Consider the following 17,748-nt stretch of genomic DNA (forward strand, 5'->3'; position numbering starts at 1 on the left):
CAAAATGTCAAATCCCTGGACTACAGCGTTTGGGCTCCTTGGCAAAGAATTCAGAGCCCCGCATTGAATTCCAGAATCCCATAGGTCTGAGCCATGACTATTAAAGTGGGACTGAAGTAGTGTAGACAACAAAAGGGCACAAAACTGTGTGAAAACCACTCCAAGCGATCCCCAAACCCAATCAAATGTTGAGTTTCCTCAGGATTTTCCCCACTAAGTAAATAAACACTATTTGTTTATTCATTTACTACAGTTGTGTCCCCCAAAATCTGCTCTCGATTTACACGAGGTTGTCCTCCTTTTTCTTAAATGTCCTACATTTTGGGCTGAGTTTTGTCCTACAGTTGTCCTACAGTTTGGTCTAGATTTTGTCCTACATTTTGTCCCGGGTTTTAGTGGACAATTATGGCAACCCTACTTTATAGCCAAGTATACACAGTATATACACTCTCTCTCTCTCTCTCTCTCTCTCTCTCTCTATATATATATATATATGCTTATTGGGTGCATGTATATACACACTATATATATATATATATATGTGTGTGTGTGCGTGTGTGTGTGTGTGCTTATTTGGTGCATGTATACACACACACTATATATATATATATATATATGCTTATTGGGTGCATGTATACACACACTATATATATATATATATATATATATGCGTATTGGGTGAATGTATACACACACACTATATATATATATATATATATATATATATATATGCTTATTGGGTGCATGTATATACACACTATATATATATATATATGTCTGTGTGTGTGTGTGTGTGTGTGTGTGTATATATATATATATATATATATTATATGTGTTTATAGAGTTTCTTTAATGCATTGAACAAGCGTGTTGTGAATTTGTGACTGAACTGACTGGTGCCTTCCAGCCTTTTAACACCAAAAACACCAAAATCTCCTCAGAGGAAAGAAGCCAATAAGAGTCGCCTCTCTCCAGGCAGCTAAGAGGCCCCGCCCACCCACAACCACGTGACCCACTAACGGTCACCCTTCGCTTGTCTTTCATACCCTCTGAAGCCACGCCCCTTTCGGGCCCCTCCCCCTCCGGAGCAACGGCAACCGCCCACGAGCCTTTTTCAAAAACCGACCAATCACCAAGCAGGGGGCGTGGTTTTGAAAAACAACAACCACAACAACGTTCCAACCAACCAACGCCCGAATCGCAGGCGGACGCCCCGCCTCCTCGCTTTTCCTCGGTCGCTGATTGGAGGGGAGGGAGCGGCCCCGCCCTCCAAGATGGCGGCGCCCATCCGAGAGGAAGGGAGAGCTGCTGCTGCTGAGGCGAGTTTCTGAGAGAGGTTTAAAGCGGGTTTAGGCTTCGGGGGCGAAAGACGGCGGGGAGGGCTGCCCCAGGCAAGCGGTTGCCCCCTTCTTTATGTGGGGAGAGAAAGAAAGGGCGAATGGGGAGTGAGCCCCTTCTCTCTCGTTCTCTGGGACCCATTGGCCTCAGTAGTGCCCTGGGGGCTTGTTCCTTATCCCGCAATTGTTGTGTGCCTTCGGGTCCTTTCTGGCTTATTGCCACCGATCATGGGGGTCTCCTGAGGCTGAGAGAGTGTGACCCACCCAAGGTCATAGAGCCACACGTAAAAGGTGGGCGGCTTCTGCAGTACTGAGGGCAGTGGCTTGAGCCCTTGAATCTTGCCAAGAAGGGGTCGCCATAACAACAACAACAATAATAATAATCATCATCATCATCAATTTTATGTATATGCTGCCTTTCCCGCAGCACCAGATAAAGACACATATCAAACACGACACATTAAAGTACGTCCCGTTAATGATAATAATAGTTCCCTCCCAGTCAGAACTGAAAGAATTAAAATCATTAAATTAAAAGTTAATTTGAAATTAGGGTTAAGTCAGGGGCAGGGGGCATTTGGAAACCACTCAGAGGCACAATTTAAGGGTTGTGGTTCCTTATCTGTAAGAGAGCTTTGGGTGCCAAAACAAATGACAGGTCCCCAAATCCCACAGCACTGCTCCGTTGAAGCGGTTTGAGCGGTTGAGCCGCAACCGTGGAGACCCGGGTTCGGTTTTCAGCTCGGCTGTGAAACCCGCCAACGGAGAAGGCGGGATATTTCTCCAGGGTTGTGTGCCTTCAAGTCGTTTCTGACTAACGGCAGCCCTATCAATGGGTTTTCTTGGCAAGGTTTCTTCAGAGGAGGTTTGCCTTCTCCTGAGGCTGAGAGAGTGTGACTTTCCCCAAGATCACCCAGTGAGCTTCATGGCCAGAGTCATAGTCCAAAGCCCACACTGGCTCTTAAAGGGCTAAATATCTCACAAAGCAACAGATCCCAGGATCCCATAGCACTGAGCCATGGCGGTTAAAGCAGTCTCAAACTGCGTTGTTTCTGCTGTGCAGATGCAGCCTAAGTCCAGTGCTGAAACCACTACACCATACAGTCCATACCGGAAGTATCCCCCTCAGCCATCCTCTCTTGGGGTCTTTCTTCTTCCATGGAGGACTGCAACCTCCTCTCCTGTGGTTTCTCTTTGACAGCGGCCTGCTTGTTTCCTTTTCCCCATTAGGGATCACCGTGGCTCTCGAACAACAAGGTCGGTGGCAGAAAAAGGAAACGTCTGGTTCGTAAAGTACAGGGAATCGTCCTCGCTGTCTTAGCCATCCAAAGCGGACATTTCCTGCTAGTTTGTGGAGAAAGGACCAAGACTGAGCCAGCCTGGACACCTTGCCATGGATCGACAAAGCTTTTCCTATAATGAAACCTAGGCACTTCCCAATGCCTAGGATAAGAGGGGCCTCTTTTCACCAGGTTTTTGGAAAGCAGCCTCACACACTTCAATCAAATTCCACAACAAACCCATTCTTCTTTGCTTGGGGCAACTCTGTCTGGAGTTTCACTATGGATCTAGTGTTCCTGGTTATCAATGGCATGGTAATGATTTTGGATTTCGTGCTTATCTTGCTGGATATCAACTTTTTCCTCGTTTCCACCTTGGTTTCTGCTCTGGTCTGGCTAGTTGCATTTGTTTACAACTTGCCCAGTACCTTGGTAGCCTGTGTGATCCAGTGCTGGAATGGCATTGGGTTGGCTTTGTTATGCATAGCTGAAGCAGTGTATTACTTGACTCTGGGCTCTATGCATACCATTTTCAATCTGCTGCGGAGCCTCTGCTCCACCATGGAAAGCTTGAAATTAGTGGGCCACTTGTTTACTCACATGACACTGAAAAGCAAAGAAATTATGCACCGGAGTTTCTGGAATCTGGTTGGTTCCGGCCAGTCGCTTCTGAGGCAAGTTTGTGAAGTCTGTGCTATTGCCATGAGCCTTGTGGCTTATTTAATCAACAGTATCATCAACATCTGCCTCATTGGCACCCAGAATCTTTTCTCCCTGGGGCTAGTCCTATGGGAAACTGTTGCTGGCCCATTTTTGAGAGTCACAGATATCTTTGCTGCCTTTGTTGCACGTCTTTCCAGCAGTGCCATTGCTATGGTTATCCTCTTGTGGACTCCTTGCCAGCTGGCCTTTGATTTTGTGGCTTCCATGAGCAAGTTGCTGATTAACATCTTCTTACTCAACCTTTATGGCTTGGTGTTGCTGTTTGTGATTGTTGCTGCCAGCATCTTAATCCTTAATCCCCACCTGACATGGACATTGGCAACCCAGGTGTCAAACTACTTGAATACCATGCCTTCTTACCACCGCCTGCTCAGGGACTTGCGGCGCCTCTATCAGGTGATACTCTTGTCACTGGAAATGGTCCTGAGCTCGCAAGCTTGGCGTAGGCTGGCTGATTGGAGTCTCCAGATGGCCAGTTGGAACAGAGGCATTGGAGGGGCAAACCACCAGGGAGAACGAGAGCAGCCGTTTGCTATTGAAGCCAACCAAGGAAGACCAGGAGTAGCTGGTGTAATTCAGAGACAAGCTCCCCCTGGCATAGCCCATCTGAGAAGACAAGGGCCACCTCTGGCCAGTCAGCAGGCTGCAGCTCGTGCCCGCCAAAGAGCCAGCAGGGACCAGCCTAGAACAGATGTTGACCTGGGGTCAGGGCATCATCTTCAGCCTCAAGACGAAGGACCAAGCACATCATCTACCAAACCTGCAACCAAGGAGCAGCTCAATGCTCTGGAAGAGGACAACGATCCATGGCTGCTTCTCAAAGAACAAGAGGAGCGGAAGAAATGTGTCATTTGTCAGGACCAAACAAAGACAGTCCTGCTGCTTCCTTGCAGGCATCTTTGCCTCTGCCAAGAATGCACTGAAATCCTGCTACAGCAGGCTATATATCAACGCAACTGTCCACTTTGCCGGCAGATGATCCTGCAGACTCTCAATGTCTATCTGTGAACTTTGTGGGAGACAGTTTTATCCACATTCCATCAGACTGTTTGTGTATATTGGCCACAGCACATGTCTCTGGCCTTTGTACCTGCTCCTTTGAGTGGAGATCAGTTCTGTGCTGATAATCTATTGGCACTGGTTACTCTTTTTCTTTCCAAAGAACTATTGTAATTAGTGGAACTTTGAAAACACTATAAGTGGTTTCTATGCACTTCTGTTTTTACTTTCTCCTTGTTGCCATCAGAAGGAACAGTAGTGGATCAGAATGACTGCTAGGGTGTGGAGGTTTTTAATTGAGACATTGTATTGACTATTCAGAAGCAGGGCTTGAAAAATACATCATATACTTGTCAGCCAGAGGTATATCACAGAATTAGTGGCAAGGAACTGGTTGTTTAAAAAACAAGAGCAACCAGGTACTGAAATCCCAGGTATTTGGATTTTTCTATACATTAATGTCCAGAAGAAGGGTGGGTAGATGTTGTTGGACTGCAGCAATCATGAGCTTTAACCAGCATTGCATTGATAAGGAATGCTGGAGAGCTGTAGTCTAACAACTTCCAGAAAGCCACATAGTCCCTACCCTTGGTCTAGAACAGTGATTCCCAAACTTTGGTCCTCCAGATGTTTTGGTCTTCAGCTTCGTGACAGTTGGCCAACCTGGTGGTGGCTTTTGGGAGTTGAAGTCCAAAACACCTGGATGACCAAAGTTTGGGAACTACTGGTTTAGAACAGAATTGGACTATTGCTAGTTCCAACTGAAGCAGTCCCATTGAATCAGTTGTTGAATGGTGAACTAACACACAGGGAAATAACCATTTATGGGTTTACTTCAGTTGGGAATACCATTACAATCCAGATTTTCTATAGCAGGTATAACTTTTAAACAAGTTTGGAAAACAGACTGGGATATATCTATCTCTTGTATTTCATTCTTGGGAGTGTGGTGCCTTCCAGGTGTTTCCCTATTTCCAGGGCATTGACAGTGCTGGTTAGGATGGAAAAGTGTAGTTCAGAATGTTGGTAGGCCCAGGAGTTAAGGATCAGCACAACTGCATGAGTCTCACCAGCAGGCCAGCTTTATAGATCTCTAGAGATTACCGTGGTAATGCTGTGTGTTTGTGCAGTCTTCTCATAGGGATGTCCATCCTTACAAGCATTGATCTGTAGGTGTCTAACTAGTGCTATCCACAGAAAGGGACATGAACTTATCATGCAGGACAGCATTTCTTCTTCCAAGAAGCACAGCCTCTGTTAGGTGACCCAAAGTCTCCACTGACTGTCTTTTTGATACGTAATTTTAAACAAACCTTGAAAGTGGTCCAAAGCATTTCTCGCTCTTCAGTTTTACTGTGTCCACTTTTCAGATCCATGAGAAAGACAAGCTGGACACCAAATGTGCCACTGTGGAGCAAACGTGTCTTTCAGTGTAGGTTGCTTTGAAATTAGCTCAGGATTTTGTTGCATCTGTTGGCATGTAACGTCTACAGGTTATTGGCGCAAAACTGCCATTCCAGCCTTGTTGCACAATTGATTCCAACTCCATTGGGTTAAAAAGTGTGTTGCGGGGAGCTGATATTAAGATAACATTTGGTTTGCTAACAAACAGCAGTGTTCTTTATCAACAGTGCTGGAGACTTAATAGTTTGCTTCCAGGCTCTGCTGAATCTAGGGTGTGGACTGAGATAGCCAGAGTAAAAGCTTTTTATGACTCCTTGCCTGTGTTGGATTTGAGTAGGGTGGTGACTGTGTTAAGAAAGTCACCCTCTAGATCCCATGGCTTAAGCCCTAAAAGCTGAACCATTTGGTCCCCTCGGAGGAAGCAGCTTTCCTTCTGCTTGGACAGTTAGGGCAGTACCTATAAGAGGAAGAGGGAACAGTGGTTAGAGTGGGTTGCTTGACTGTCACACTCAGCACAACAGTAATCTTTAGGGTTATTTTCTTTCCAGAGCCAATCAGTAACATCTATGGGTCTGTTTCTCAAAAACAGGGCTATGAGAACAAATCCAGCCTAATTAGTTAAGATATAACCTCTCTCTTGTTTACAGTGGGAAATGAGGAAGACGGGAGATGGCTCACATAGACACAGAACCAACTGCTTTCTGTAATGGAAAAAGAAATCGGAGAGGCGTGAAATCCTGATTAATTTGTTTTTGCTCTTTTGGGTTGCTAAATTATTGACAGCTGTTCTTGGTGTAAATGGAACTGTTATCTGGAGAGAATTTTTTGTTGGTATATATTATTTGTTACTGTTGTGAAAAACAAACATGAGGTTCCTTTCTGTATGGGAGCACCCAGCTCAGTGTTTTTTTCTGCATTTTCCAGGGGCAGAATGCTTAAATCCCTACCCAAAGAGAAGAAATCTATAACTAGGCATGCCCTGCTTTATGGTTTGGTTGACGTCAGGGATGTGGTTACAAGGAAGAAGAGATGCAAAAAAGCACTCTCAGATAGAGCTTCTTGGCACTGCCTGAATCTGGAAATTTGGGGCTGAGCTGGTGCCTACAAACACCAATGGAGAACAGGGGCTCTTTCACACTACACTGTTATAGTGCTATGTCTCCACTTCAATTACCGTGACTGCCAGGGGTTTGTAGTTTGGTGAAACACTAGAGCTTTCTGGTAGAAAATTCTAAATGGGACTATGGCAGTTAAAGTGAAATCATAGTGCTATAACTGCGTGGTGTGAAGGGGCTCCGAGATGCTAACAGTGGAGGTTTCTGTCTTGTAGCCCACTAGGAAGGGGCTGCAGCAGGAACCCGCAGGCCGGAGGTGTCCCTCTGCCCTGTTTGCCTGGCCATTTGCATAGAAACACTGCATTTTGTTTAAATTTCCTTTTAGTGTGCAAACCTTGGAATTAAATAAGCACAACACTGCTGAATCATAATAAGGAGAGTGTTTGCCAAGCTCTTTGGCATTGGCTGAGCACCACAGCATCTCTCTGGATGATGCATGCTACTTCTGTTTGCAGCCATAGGTCTGGTAATTGAAAAACTGATTGAAACAATGGCTAAACCGAGTGCCTTAACAGTGGCAGGTCAGAAGGAAAGAGCGCTGAAAGTGGGATTTGTTACAAAGCCAGCAAACTCAAGTGAACATGTAAATTCCCTGTGTGTCTGTTGGATTCAGCATAAGGAACGTATGCAAGGATCAAAAAGCGATTATAGAATCAGTTGTACAGTAGTAGTACAGACTAGATCTGCAAATACAGCAAATGGTACAGTCTTGAGGTTGTATGGTAGGCTATAACACTTCATTCTGTAGCTGGGAGTTGTTTTTATTTTAGAAATGTTTCCTTGTGGGTCTTTTATTCTATTTTATTTTATTTTTTAACCAAACAAGTTAAAAATGAAGGGTTACATCAGAGAGATGAAGTTTCCAGAACAATCTTCCAGCAACTCACTCCCAAGATGTGTTGGATTACAACTCCAGTCATCCCCAACAAGCATGTTAGGAATGATGAAAGCTGTGGCCCAACATTTCCGACTTGTGGAAGGCTGTTTTGGATTGCTATGCTCATGCTATTTGTGAGATGTTCCTTTATTTTTCTTAAAATGTTAGACAAATTTCTCCCAGTAGGTTGCAGTCTGAATTAGTGGTTAACATGCAGACCAGAGATGATTTACAGCGTTCTGTACTGAGGATCTGGAGAGACTCTGAGAAGGGAGAGCAATCTAATTGCGAAGAATACAATACACTTTCTCGTCTTCCCTTCAATTCTGTTTAGAAATGTTATTCCCAAGCAGTACAGAGTCGACTGGACAGTGCTGTGGGACAGGAGCAGAACTGGAAAGGAGGAGAGGTCCTTGGTTTTGCAGCCACAGTCCCATGCTGCTGCACTTGAGGAGCTAGCCGCTCACTTCTGATTTGTGCCTTTTTCCAACTGGTCTGTTCTTCCCATCTTTCTGGATCTTATTTTGAGGATGTGTGATTGCCTTATATCCAGCATCTTTCTGCTCCAGCCCCTCACGCAGTTCCATTGCAAACGCCTGTCTTATGCCTCCGTGGGAGCGCTTTGTCTGCTTCTGTGGTCTTTGCACTATGTTAATGGTTGTTTGAAAATTAAAAGCAACCCTTTTTCACACACAAAAAAAGAAGTTTTGTCTGCTGTTCTTACGTGAATATAAATGCAGTAATGCAATGTCCCCCTTCTTTCTTTGCAAACATTCCCTGGTGGTTGAATGTTTCAAAAAGCCTAATGTAGGAGTGGGAACCATGCAGCTTTGAAGATGCCTATTCAAATATATGCACCGAGTGTCATCTGTGCTTCATTAAACTACTTTTTTTTTACATACATTGTCGTCAGCTCCATGGAATTCTTTATCTAAAAGATGCCCATCTGGTTTCGTTAAAGGCACTCGACAGGCTAGTTAAATAACTTCTATTTGAAAGCGTTCCTTGACCTTTATTACTCTCAACTGCATTGTTTGCTGTGTTTCTCCCTGCTGCCACTTTGTTGTCTGGTGTTAGTTTAGTGCAATAATAGGAACTGTGGCTCTCCAGAGGTTGTTGGATTGTGTGTATGTGTGTGTCCATACACATACACACACACTAATCTCACACGTGTATATGTGCCAGTTCTCACATTTCATGGTTCCAGGAGATGGTTCAAATAATATGTAATCTCTATTTTCTGTTCTATAGCTGATGGGAATGGAAAATGTGGCCTGTAGAAGCCTGAGTGAGGTTTTCCTGATTTTATTTCTTTTCAATGTGCGGGAAGATGTGGATGCCCAGATGCTGTTAGACCGCATGCCCCTTCAATCCTGAATACATAACTAAGGGTGGGGAATGATGGGAATTGTAGTCCAGCGATATCTGGAGGGCCACACACCTCCTGATCCCTGTTTTAGAGCAACTTCACTGGCTGCTCTTTGGTTCAAATCCTCCTTGAGTAGATTTACTCTACTAATGCAAAACAGTTGTGGAAGAAGAGGACTCTTCTACATCCTATCTTGATAAAATATTTTCTTGTATTCTATTTGCTGATGAAAGATAGACCAAGCCGTCCCAAACCTGACATGATGCATTTGCAAGGAAATTAAAAAAGGGAGAATGAGGGAAATACATAGCTGTATGAAAAGGAAAAGGGGGTAGAAATGGAGTCTAACAGCACCTTTCTGACTTAAGGCTGCAATCGCACTGCATTTTGGCATTGCTTTAACTGCAGTGGCTCCATCCTATGGAATCCTGGGAAATGTAGTTTGCTGTGGCATTGGAGGTCTCTGGCAGAGAAGGCTAAATAGTTCACAAAACTACAAATCCTGGAATTCCATAGCATTGAGCCATGGGAGTTAAAGCGGTGTCAAACTAGATTATTTCTGCAGTGCGGATGCAGCCTAGTTGATTTATTTTCACAGATTTCAACTCACTTTTCAGATGCATTGATGACTAACATATTTATTTTAGCCTGATCTTTCAGAGATTTCAGTCCACTTCTTCAAATGCATTGATAGAATACAGTTTGGGAACTGAACACTGTACTTGGTTAAAAAGTGTTGCTTGGTTTGTAACATGCTACCTCTCTGAAAGCTCTGAAAATAACACACTGCGTCTCTGAAAACTCTTAGGAAATACATATTAAGTAAAACAGGGCAGTGTTTTGTTTCTTCTTTGAAGAGCCTGGGACTGGGCTCCAGAGAACTCTTCGAGATGCAGCTTGAGAAGGCTGGTTTTGTTTCCACACAGCAGAGATAACACAGATTAATGGTCTGAGATAGGAATGACACCTCTTTTTTTTGGGGGGGGGGGAATACACATCCACATGTGCACAAATACATGAAGGCTAAGTGGGTGTGCAATTATGCGTTTGATAGGGATGATGTGGAAATTTCCTGAGGAACGCCAATAGCACCACAAAGAATGGCTTGATGTTTATCTGTCCCACAACAGAAATGGGTGAGACTGAGTCCAAATGTGGAAACATTCCTAGAGAGAACATATTAATCAAAACTGTAAATACGGCAGTCAGGTCCACAAAAGTCAAAGCTACAAATGTGGAGGGCCGGCAGTTATATTCAATTTCTGTAAATCATCCAGTATCACCAGAAACAGTTTTTAACTGAGTTATGTCAAGGGAGATAAAGGGACACCCTTAAACCAGGTGGCCTATGTAAGGGTAATCCTCCCTCCACTCAATTTATAAAATCATTTCCTTTCCCTGGATCCATACTGGAAATACATTTCCTTTTCTCCATCTGGAGAGCAGATTTGAGAACTGCTTTAAACTGACGCTGCATATTTGAAGCTAGATCTTTTGCTAACAGATTTCCTTTTCTCTCCCCCCCCCCCCACATCCCTCATAATCACACCCTATTTATAAACTAGTCTAGAAGGAAGATTTCTTCTTTTTCAGATCTGTCTAAATTGGTGGGAACAAGGAACTGGGAACCCAAGGAAGAACAATGTACTTTTAGCTGATTTGGCCATTGCCCAAGTACTCTTAAGTGAATTCAGTTAAGAACTGATGTCTCTCAGGCTACATCTGTACTTCAGAATTAATGCAGTTTGATCCCGTTTTAATTGCCACGGCTCAATGCAATAGAATTCTAAGATTGATAGTTTTGTGAGATATTTAGCTCATTCTTAAACTGAACAAAACTGCTCTTCTGGATAAAGAGAGGAAATGTGTGGTCATAGCTGTGGAATGAATGGATGAATGAATGAGACAATAAATTCTGATGGCAAAGCAATAGCCAGGGGCATAATGGATGAATTTATACCAAAATGACTTTTTGTATGGCATTGTGTGGCCTAAAATGACTTTTGTGTGGCGATGCCTGTGAATCACTCATGTGGTTATTCAGCAGTAGAGAAGGAATGGAGGTTTCCAAAAGCCTATAATATCCCACACAGTCCTTCATTTGTTCATATGTATTACGCAGCATTATGCACAGAGAAACATGACTTTGTGCTCAGCAGGCGTCACCTGCCCTGTGGGATTCTGGTTTTACTCACTCATTGGTTGATGCAAAGAGAGAAGGCGTCTCCATACATGCTTCGCTTTAGGTCCCCTTTGCAAACAACTTGGAGAAAACACAAAAAGAGGTATTGAGAGTCATGCTGTAATGTAGTCCCATAAGTGTCTGGTTTCCTTTTGAACGTCTTGGGACTGGGAATGTAACTTGAAGGATGCAAAAGGGCAAATGAACAAGGCACACAATATAAACCCGGAAGCCGAGGAAGCGAGGGAATGTGATCTCCTCCAAAGGTTTCTAGTGCAAGCTAAATTGTTTTAGCAGTTCTGGAATTGCTGCTTGAAGCCATCCAGTGTTTGCACAGGTCAGGCTCTTGTAATAGAAAAAGAGCAATATGTAACACAGCCTTTATTCAACAAGAAAAGCCAAGAATGCTCCATCATTGTAAAAAACACCTATTCTCCAGGTGAGGCAGTAGGGAGAAAGGTACCAGCTCTAACAGCAATAAATCTTTTTTCGTTTCTTAGGGGCTGTCCTGAATGAATGTCCCTCCAACAGCACTTGAACTGAGAACATCATCTTCAAAATGCAGACTTGTGACTAACATCATATTTTCCCCCCTTGGTATGATTTTAAACTTCTTTAAAGTTTAAACTTCCAGCGGAGCTTCGAAAACTTGCATTTGAGCAGGCCAAAAAAAGTATCACTGTTTTGTGCATTTGGGATTTTATTGTATTTTGCTACATCCTCAAACCCATATGGGAAAGGCAGGACTACCCCAAAGAAAAAAAAACCTGGCTTATTAAACTGGATTCAAAATTGTGTACTACAGTGGGCCCTTGGTATCTGCTGGGGTTTGGTTCACAATCCAATGATGCTCATGTCCCACTGTATACAATGGGGTAGTAAAATGGTGTCCCTTATATGAAATGGCAAAATCAAGGTTTGCTTTTAGGAATTTATATTTTTTCGGAATATTTTCAAGCCGTGGATGGTTGAATCCGTGGATAAATAATGCATGGATACGGAGGGCCGACTGTACTTCTAAACAAATATTCCGGACTGTCCATTCTTTTAGCGATGATCTTTAAGCTCTAGGATTCAAATGGAACAAGAAATTCCTTCCACTGAGTTCAAGCAGGCCTCAGAAAAGTAATGTTTGGACAACAGTTCCCAGAAATTTTGACCCACTGGTTAGGGAAGTCCCCAAAACAACTTTTCTAAGCTCTGAGTTCCAAATCAAGAGTTCAAGATGACATTGAATTGAAGATGACAAATGCTAGGGAGATGCTAGGTTGAGGATGGAGGGTGTTGTTGTCCAATGCTTCTGAAGGACACTTGGCTGGAGGAAGGCTGCTGTCCAGCATCCAGGGTGATCATGGCAAATATCTTTTGCTTGATCACAAACCTTTCTCTCCCTACCCCAATGTTATTAAAAATGCTCCCTTTGATGTGAGCTGAATCCCAGATCTGATTTATTCCTTTGACCCCTCTTTTTACCCTCTCCCCAGCTGCTACTTTGGCCGAAGTGAGCTGAGAACAAGCGGCAGGGGGTCAGATCAGGCGGCAACTTTAATGAGGCTAGAATTTTTTACTGTCAAATTTGCCTACAAGTCGGCAAGAGGGTGGGCTGGAGGCAACGGACTGAGCCTCCCCTGTGATCTTTCTTATCTGTAAATGAGATGGTGCCTGCTGTCTTTCTCCCCTCTTCCCTGCAGCTCCAAGCAAGGGAATAAGCTAATGAGATGGTACCTCTGAAACTCAGACATAAAGCAGCTGTGCCACTGGGCCTAAGGCAGGCAATCGTATTTATTAGCAAAGGACAATAGGTGCACAAACCTATATACAGTCGCCTGACCAGAACATGGAATGGTTGCTTTTGACTAAGGCTGCATGCGCAATGCAGAAATAAGGCACTTTGGCACCACTTTAAATGCCATGGCATAATGTTGTGGCATTCTGGGCTTTGTAGTTTGGTGAAATATTTAGCCTTCTCTGTCAGAAGGCTACAAACTACAAACCCCAGGATTCCATAGGATGGAACAATGGCAGTTAAAGTGGTGTCAAGCTGCATTTTTTCTGCAGTGCAGATGCAGCCAATGTCATTGCTCAGTTATACAAGGGAAGTAAGTAGGGTTGCCATTTGGAGATCCCAGGCCCTGAGGTTTCTGGTGCAAATCCTGACACCTAGGAATGGGACGCTGGTGATGACATTAAGGGTTATGCATTTGGTGGTGGTGTTTGTTTGCCTTCAGGAATAATAATAATAATAATAATAATTAATAATAATATGTTTTATTTATATCCTGCCTCTCCAGAAGAATCTATTTTCTGACTTATGGTGACCCATAATGGGAATTAAGGTTACACATCTTAGATGGTTGCTTTAAAGCTCAGATTCATAGCTGCAGCACATTAATCGGTCCATCGATATTGGAGTCACCAACCTCCACTGCCATTATATGCAGGAATATTGTTATGGGACAGGGGCAAATAAGAGCAGTACAACAGGGTCATACCCCCTCAAAAGCATTTAACAAATGAAGACCAGGCCAACATCAGAGTGTAGGGCAGACTGCAAAAGTTATTAATGAGGAAAAAGACACAAACTAGGAAATGCTGCCGCAATTTGCTTTTGCCTGAGTCTACAGAGAAGACAAGAGCAAGATTTGACACTCTCCCCTTTTCTACCCACTTTTATTTCGTGCAAACTACTTTGGCATTTTAAACTCAGTTTGCAGCAATGGGAGTAAGCTGAGGGCAAAGGGGGGAAAGTGGAAGGAGGAGAGAGAAACCGGGACATTTTAAAAGTAGCTGAAAAAATGGGATGATGGAGAATTAAGCGGAACTGTCTCTGCAAATTTGGGAACCTTTGAGGTTATGCAATGCACTCGAGCTCCAAAGCTATCTTCAGGGGTTAAGTGGGGAGGACATACAGAACTGAGCTTGTGGAGCACTATATTCTTCAATCCCTATGGGAGATCTTGCTGTATACCAACCAGTTACCAGATGTGTGGAAGCAAACTATAGGGCAGGATTGCAGATCAGGAGGCCTTTGGGATGTTGTTAGAGTACAGCTCCCAGAAGTCTTCACCACTGACTATGCTGGTCAGGGTTGCTGGGAGTCGAAGACGAACAACGTCTGGAGGGCCACACTTTCCTCACCACTTCTGCAGAGTACAGCAAACAAACAAGCAAATCCTCATGCTGGGTTTGACTCCAGGGAGAGCATCTTTCTCCTCCAAGAGAAAGGTTGAGGGCCAGGTATTGATCTGTGGATCCACTTAGGTGCTGGCTAAACATCTCCGCTTTGGAAAACAGATCAAATTGAAACAAGCAGTCAGCAATAAATATCTTCTATTTCCAGGAAAGGAGGCTGGACACCCCAGGGAGATGATAAAAAGGCAATGGAGTATGTGAGTGAGAGTGTGTTTGTGTTGGTGAGTATGTTTGTGTGTGTGAGAGAGGGAGACTGTGCAGCAGCAGCAGCAAATTACTGAAGAATCCATTGTTTTAGATATATGCCACCCCACTTTGCTTTTTCAAGGAATCAATCAATCAATCAATCAATCAATCAATCAATCAATCAATCTATCTATCTATCTACCTACCTACCTACCTACCTACCTACCTACCTACCTACCTACCTACTTACTTGCTGGAGGAGATATAACAGCTGAAAACAATGACTACATTAAAAGCAGCATTAATGTCATCTCTCTTTTAGCAGGCCTACCCGCTCAATTTTAAATCATGACTTTTTAATTTGTATCTGTACTCTTACGACAGTATCTTAAGTGTTTTATAGTACTGTGTTTTAACTGTGGTTTATATGGTTTTAATTGTGTTTTGTATTTTAACGTGCTCTATCCCACCTCAACCCTTGAGAAGCGGTAGGAAAGAAATAAAAAGATGGTGGTGGTGATGATGATGATGATCCCCATATTGCTGCTAGAAAAGGAGACAAGATAGGTCAATAGCTTCTGCTAATATAAAGCATAATATAGGATTCTGAGAGACCAAGTTATGAATCCCTGCTCAGCCATGAACATATACTGGGTGACCATGGGCAAATCACACTCTTTCAGCCTAGGAAGGAGGCAATGGCAAACTTCCTCTGAATGTACTCTGCCAATGACAGCCAGCACAGTGTCATGGTTTGAGTCCTGGACAAGGAGCCCAGGAGCCCAGAGTTCGAATCCCCACTCAGCTGTAGAAACCTATGGGCAAGTCCCACTCTCTCAGCCTAAGAGAAACCCCTTATGAAGAACTCTTGCCATGATAAGTTTGCTTTCAGGTTGCCAACTAGAAGGCAGGGAACAACAACAAGACCCCTCTTGCTTCTAGCAATTCTTATCTCCTTATTCAAACAAACAAAATTCAGCCAAGCCATTGAGCCACTAGATCGCCAATGGTCTGCTTTAGATCCCACAGTCTTTCCACAGGAAGAGACGCAGGGGAGGGCGATTTTGGCTCCTGATCAGTTTTGAGTCCGGCTGAGAAAGCGCCAGGAGATGGAAGACAGAACATGTCTTTGTTTGGATGCTGGGACACAGCCTGAGCCTCTGGCTGCATGGCCCAAGCGTCACGGGGAACGGATGTCTGTCGTCAGAGGTGACCCAAACCAGTGTTTTCTCTGGGCCAAGAGGTCAGGGTCATTCCCTTGCCTCAGGTCAAGCTGAAAACTGCACAGGACAGGGGGAAAAAAACCTCCTTAGGTCTCAAAGTCACATCTGGGCAGCTCTGGAGACCAGTTGCAAGGGAACGTGCACCTTGCCTGGAGCATTTGCAGAAATGATGCACACACAAAACCATGTGTGGATTTCAAAATGTTGAATGCCAAAGGTGTGCATACTTGAAAAGTATTTGCAGAGACACACTTTAACCAAGGAATTGCTTGAGATCCTAATTCTTTGGGGAGGAGTTGCTCTTTCCTATCAGAAAGAGTGGTCACCCAGTAGGTTTTCATGGATGAGCAGGGATTTGAACCCAGAGTCAATACCCAATCCAAGGCACCATGTTGGCTTGTTACACATGATTTTACATTGGCATACATCACTGCTGTGTGAACTAGGTAAACTGTGCACATTAGGAAAAGGTGCATTTAAATTCATTTAATTTCAGTGCAGTTTTTCCCCCTAACTTGCACAATTTAACTAGTTCACTCAGAGGCTAGTGACATATGCCAGTGCAAAGCTGTTGTGACGTTTTAAAAGACATGCATTGCTTTGTGTGTGCATTACTTCTGCAAGATTTGCATCCTGATACAAAACAAGGTCAGGAAAAAAAATTACAGGTGAGATTTAGAGAAATGAACCCAGGATTGAGAAACCTTTCAGCCCCGTATCTCTGCACCTCCCAGTCTTTGTAAACTCTTCTTCTGTTCCTTCAAAGTTACTTGTTTGGATGTCAGGTCCCGGAATTGCTCCAACCAGCATGGCCAATATAGTACTTATGCTGGTTGAGGGAATTCTGGAACATTTAGTCCATAAAAATAACTAGTATTTCAAGTTTTGGTTCCCTCTCGCCATTGAGCAATCTCTAAACCCAAAGACAAACCCTATTTACTGGATTCCAGCCTCTTGACCAAGGCTGCTTAGGAACCCAACAGATACCAATTCAGGGTCAGAATTTGGACACTGATTGAAATGACTGGGCTTCCTCCTTCCCAACATTTCAGAAGCCTCCGAGATGCTCACAATTTGAAGGCGTTTGTATCTTGCTTGCACCAGTGGGAAAGTTTTTCAGGGACCTGGGTGCGTTCCAAAAAGGCATTTGGGAAAACAAGCCTAGCAAGGCTTATTTTGGGCAAGAATGCAGAAAGCGTGCTTCCTTCCCTTGCTAAAAATACAAAGACCTTTCCCCTCCAAACTGGGCTGCTGCTGTTCTCACACTTAGAAATCTGGGACCAGGGAGAAGTCAGTGTCCAAACTTATGTCTCTTTCCTTAGAGCTCCATAGGAAATACTGGGACAATCCCAGATTATTGCTTTCTGGGGGCATCGGTTACTCACCACTGCATAGAGCAGGGGTTGGCAACCTCCGGCCCGCTGAGGCCTTTCGGCCGGCCCTTGGCTGCTGCTGCCGCCACCACCAATTGTGGCTTTTCGCCGCTTCGGGCGCCGCCATTTCCTCCCCAAAATGGCGGCGAAGTCTTGCGCAACCTTCCCCGAGGTCGCGCGAGACTTTGCCACAATTTTGGGGGGGGAAATGGCGGCGGCCTAGAGGCAAAGTCTCGTGCGACCTCAGGGAAGGTCACGCGAGACTTTGCCGCCATTGGCGGCGGCCTCTAGGAGGCCCGCTGCGGCCGCCAGAGCCCTCGAACAGGGCTCCAACGGTGGCAGTGGGCCTCTGGGAGGCCCGCTGCCATCTCTGGGGGCCTCCAGGAGGGCTCCGGCGGCAGCAGGGGGCCTCTGGGAGGCCGGTTGCCGGCGCCGGAGCCCTCCAAGAGGCCGGTTGCCAGCCTCTGGGAGGCCGGTTGCCAGCACCG

The 17,748-nt window shown here is 44.5% G+C and overlaps 1 protein-coding gene across 2 annotated transcripts; it reads left to right on the top strand.

Moving 5' to 3' along the window:
- The first annotated feature begins 1,215 nt into the window (after positions 1 to 1,215).
- Positions 1,216 to 8,576, top strand: RNF26 (ring finger protein 26). 2 transcript variants are annotated; one of them, XM_089537759.1, is made up of 2 exons: positions 1,216 to 1,319; positions 2,568 to 8,576. In XM_089537759.1, the coding sequence occupies exon 2, from the start codon at positions 2,756 to 2,758 to the stop codon at positions 4,346 to 4,348; it is 1,593 nt and encodes a 530-aa protein (XP_089393885.1). In that variant the 5' UTR covers positions 1,216 to 1,319; positions 2,568 to 2,755; the 3' UTR covers positions 4,349 to 8,576. The 2 variants fall into 2 exon arrangements, with proteins under 2 accessions (XP_089393885.1, XP_089393886.1); XM_089537760.1 differs by lacking the exon at positions 1,216 to 1,319 and adding an exon at positions 1,336 to 1,628.
- Positions 8,577 to 17,748: the final 9,172 nt, after the last annotated feature.

The sequence above is a fragment of the Sceloporus occidentalis genome, unplaced genomic scaffold, assembly GCF_023333645.1.
Source record: "Sceloporus occidentalis isolate IW3139 unplaced genomic scaffold, rSceOcc1.0.p SCAF_9, whole genome shotgun sequence".
In the NCBI taxonomy this organism is placed as follows: domain Eukaryota; kingdom Metazoa; phylum Chordata; class Lepidosauria; order Squamata; family Phrynosomatidae; genus Sceloporus; species Sceloporus occidentalis.

Coding starts and splice junctions, on each gene's coding strand:
- RNF26 (XM_089537759.1), top strand. CDS start 2,756: ATGAAACCTAGGCACTTCCCAATGCCTAGGATAAGAGGGGCCTCTTTT.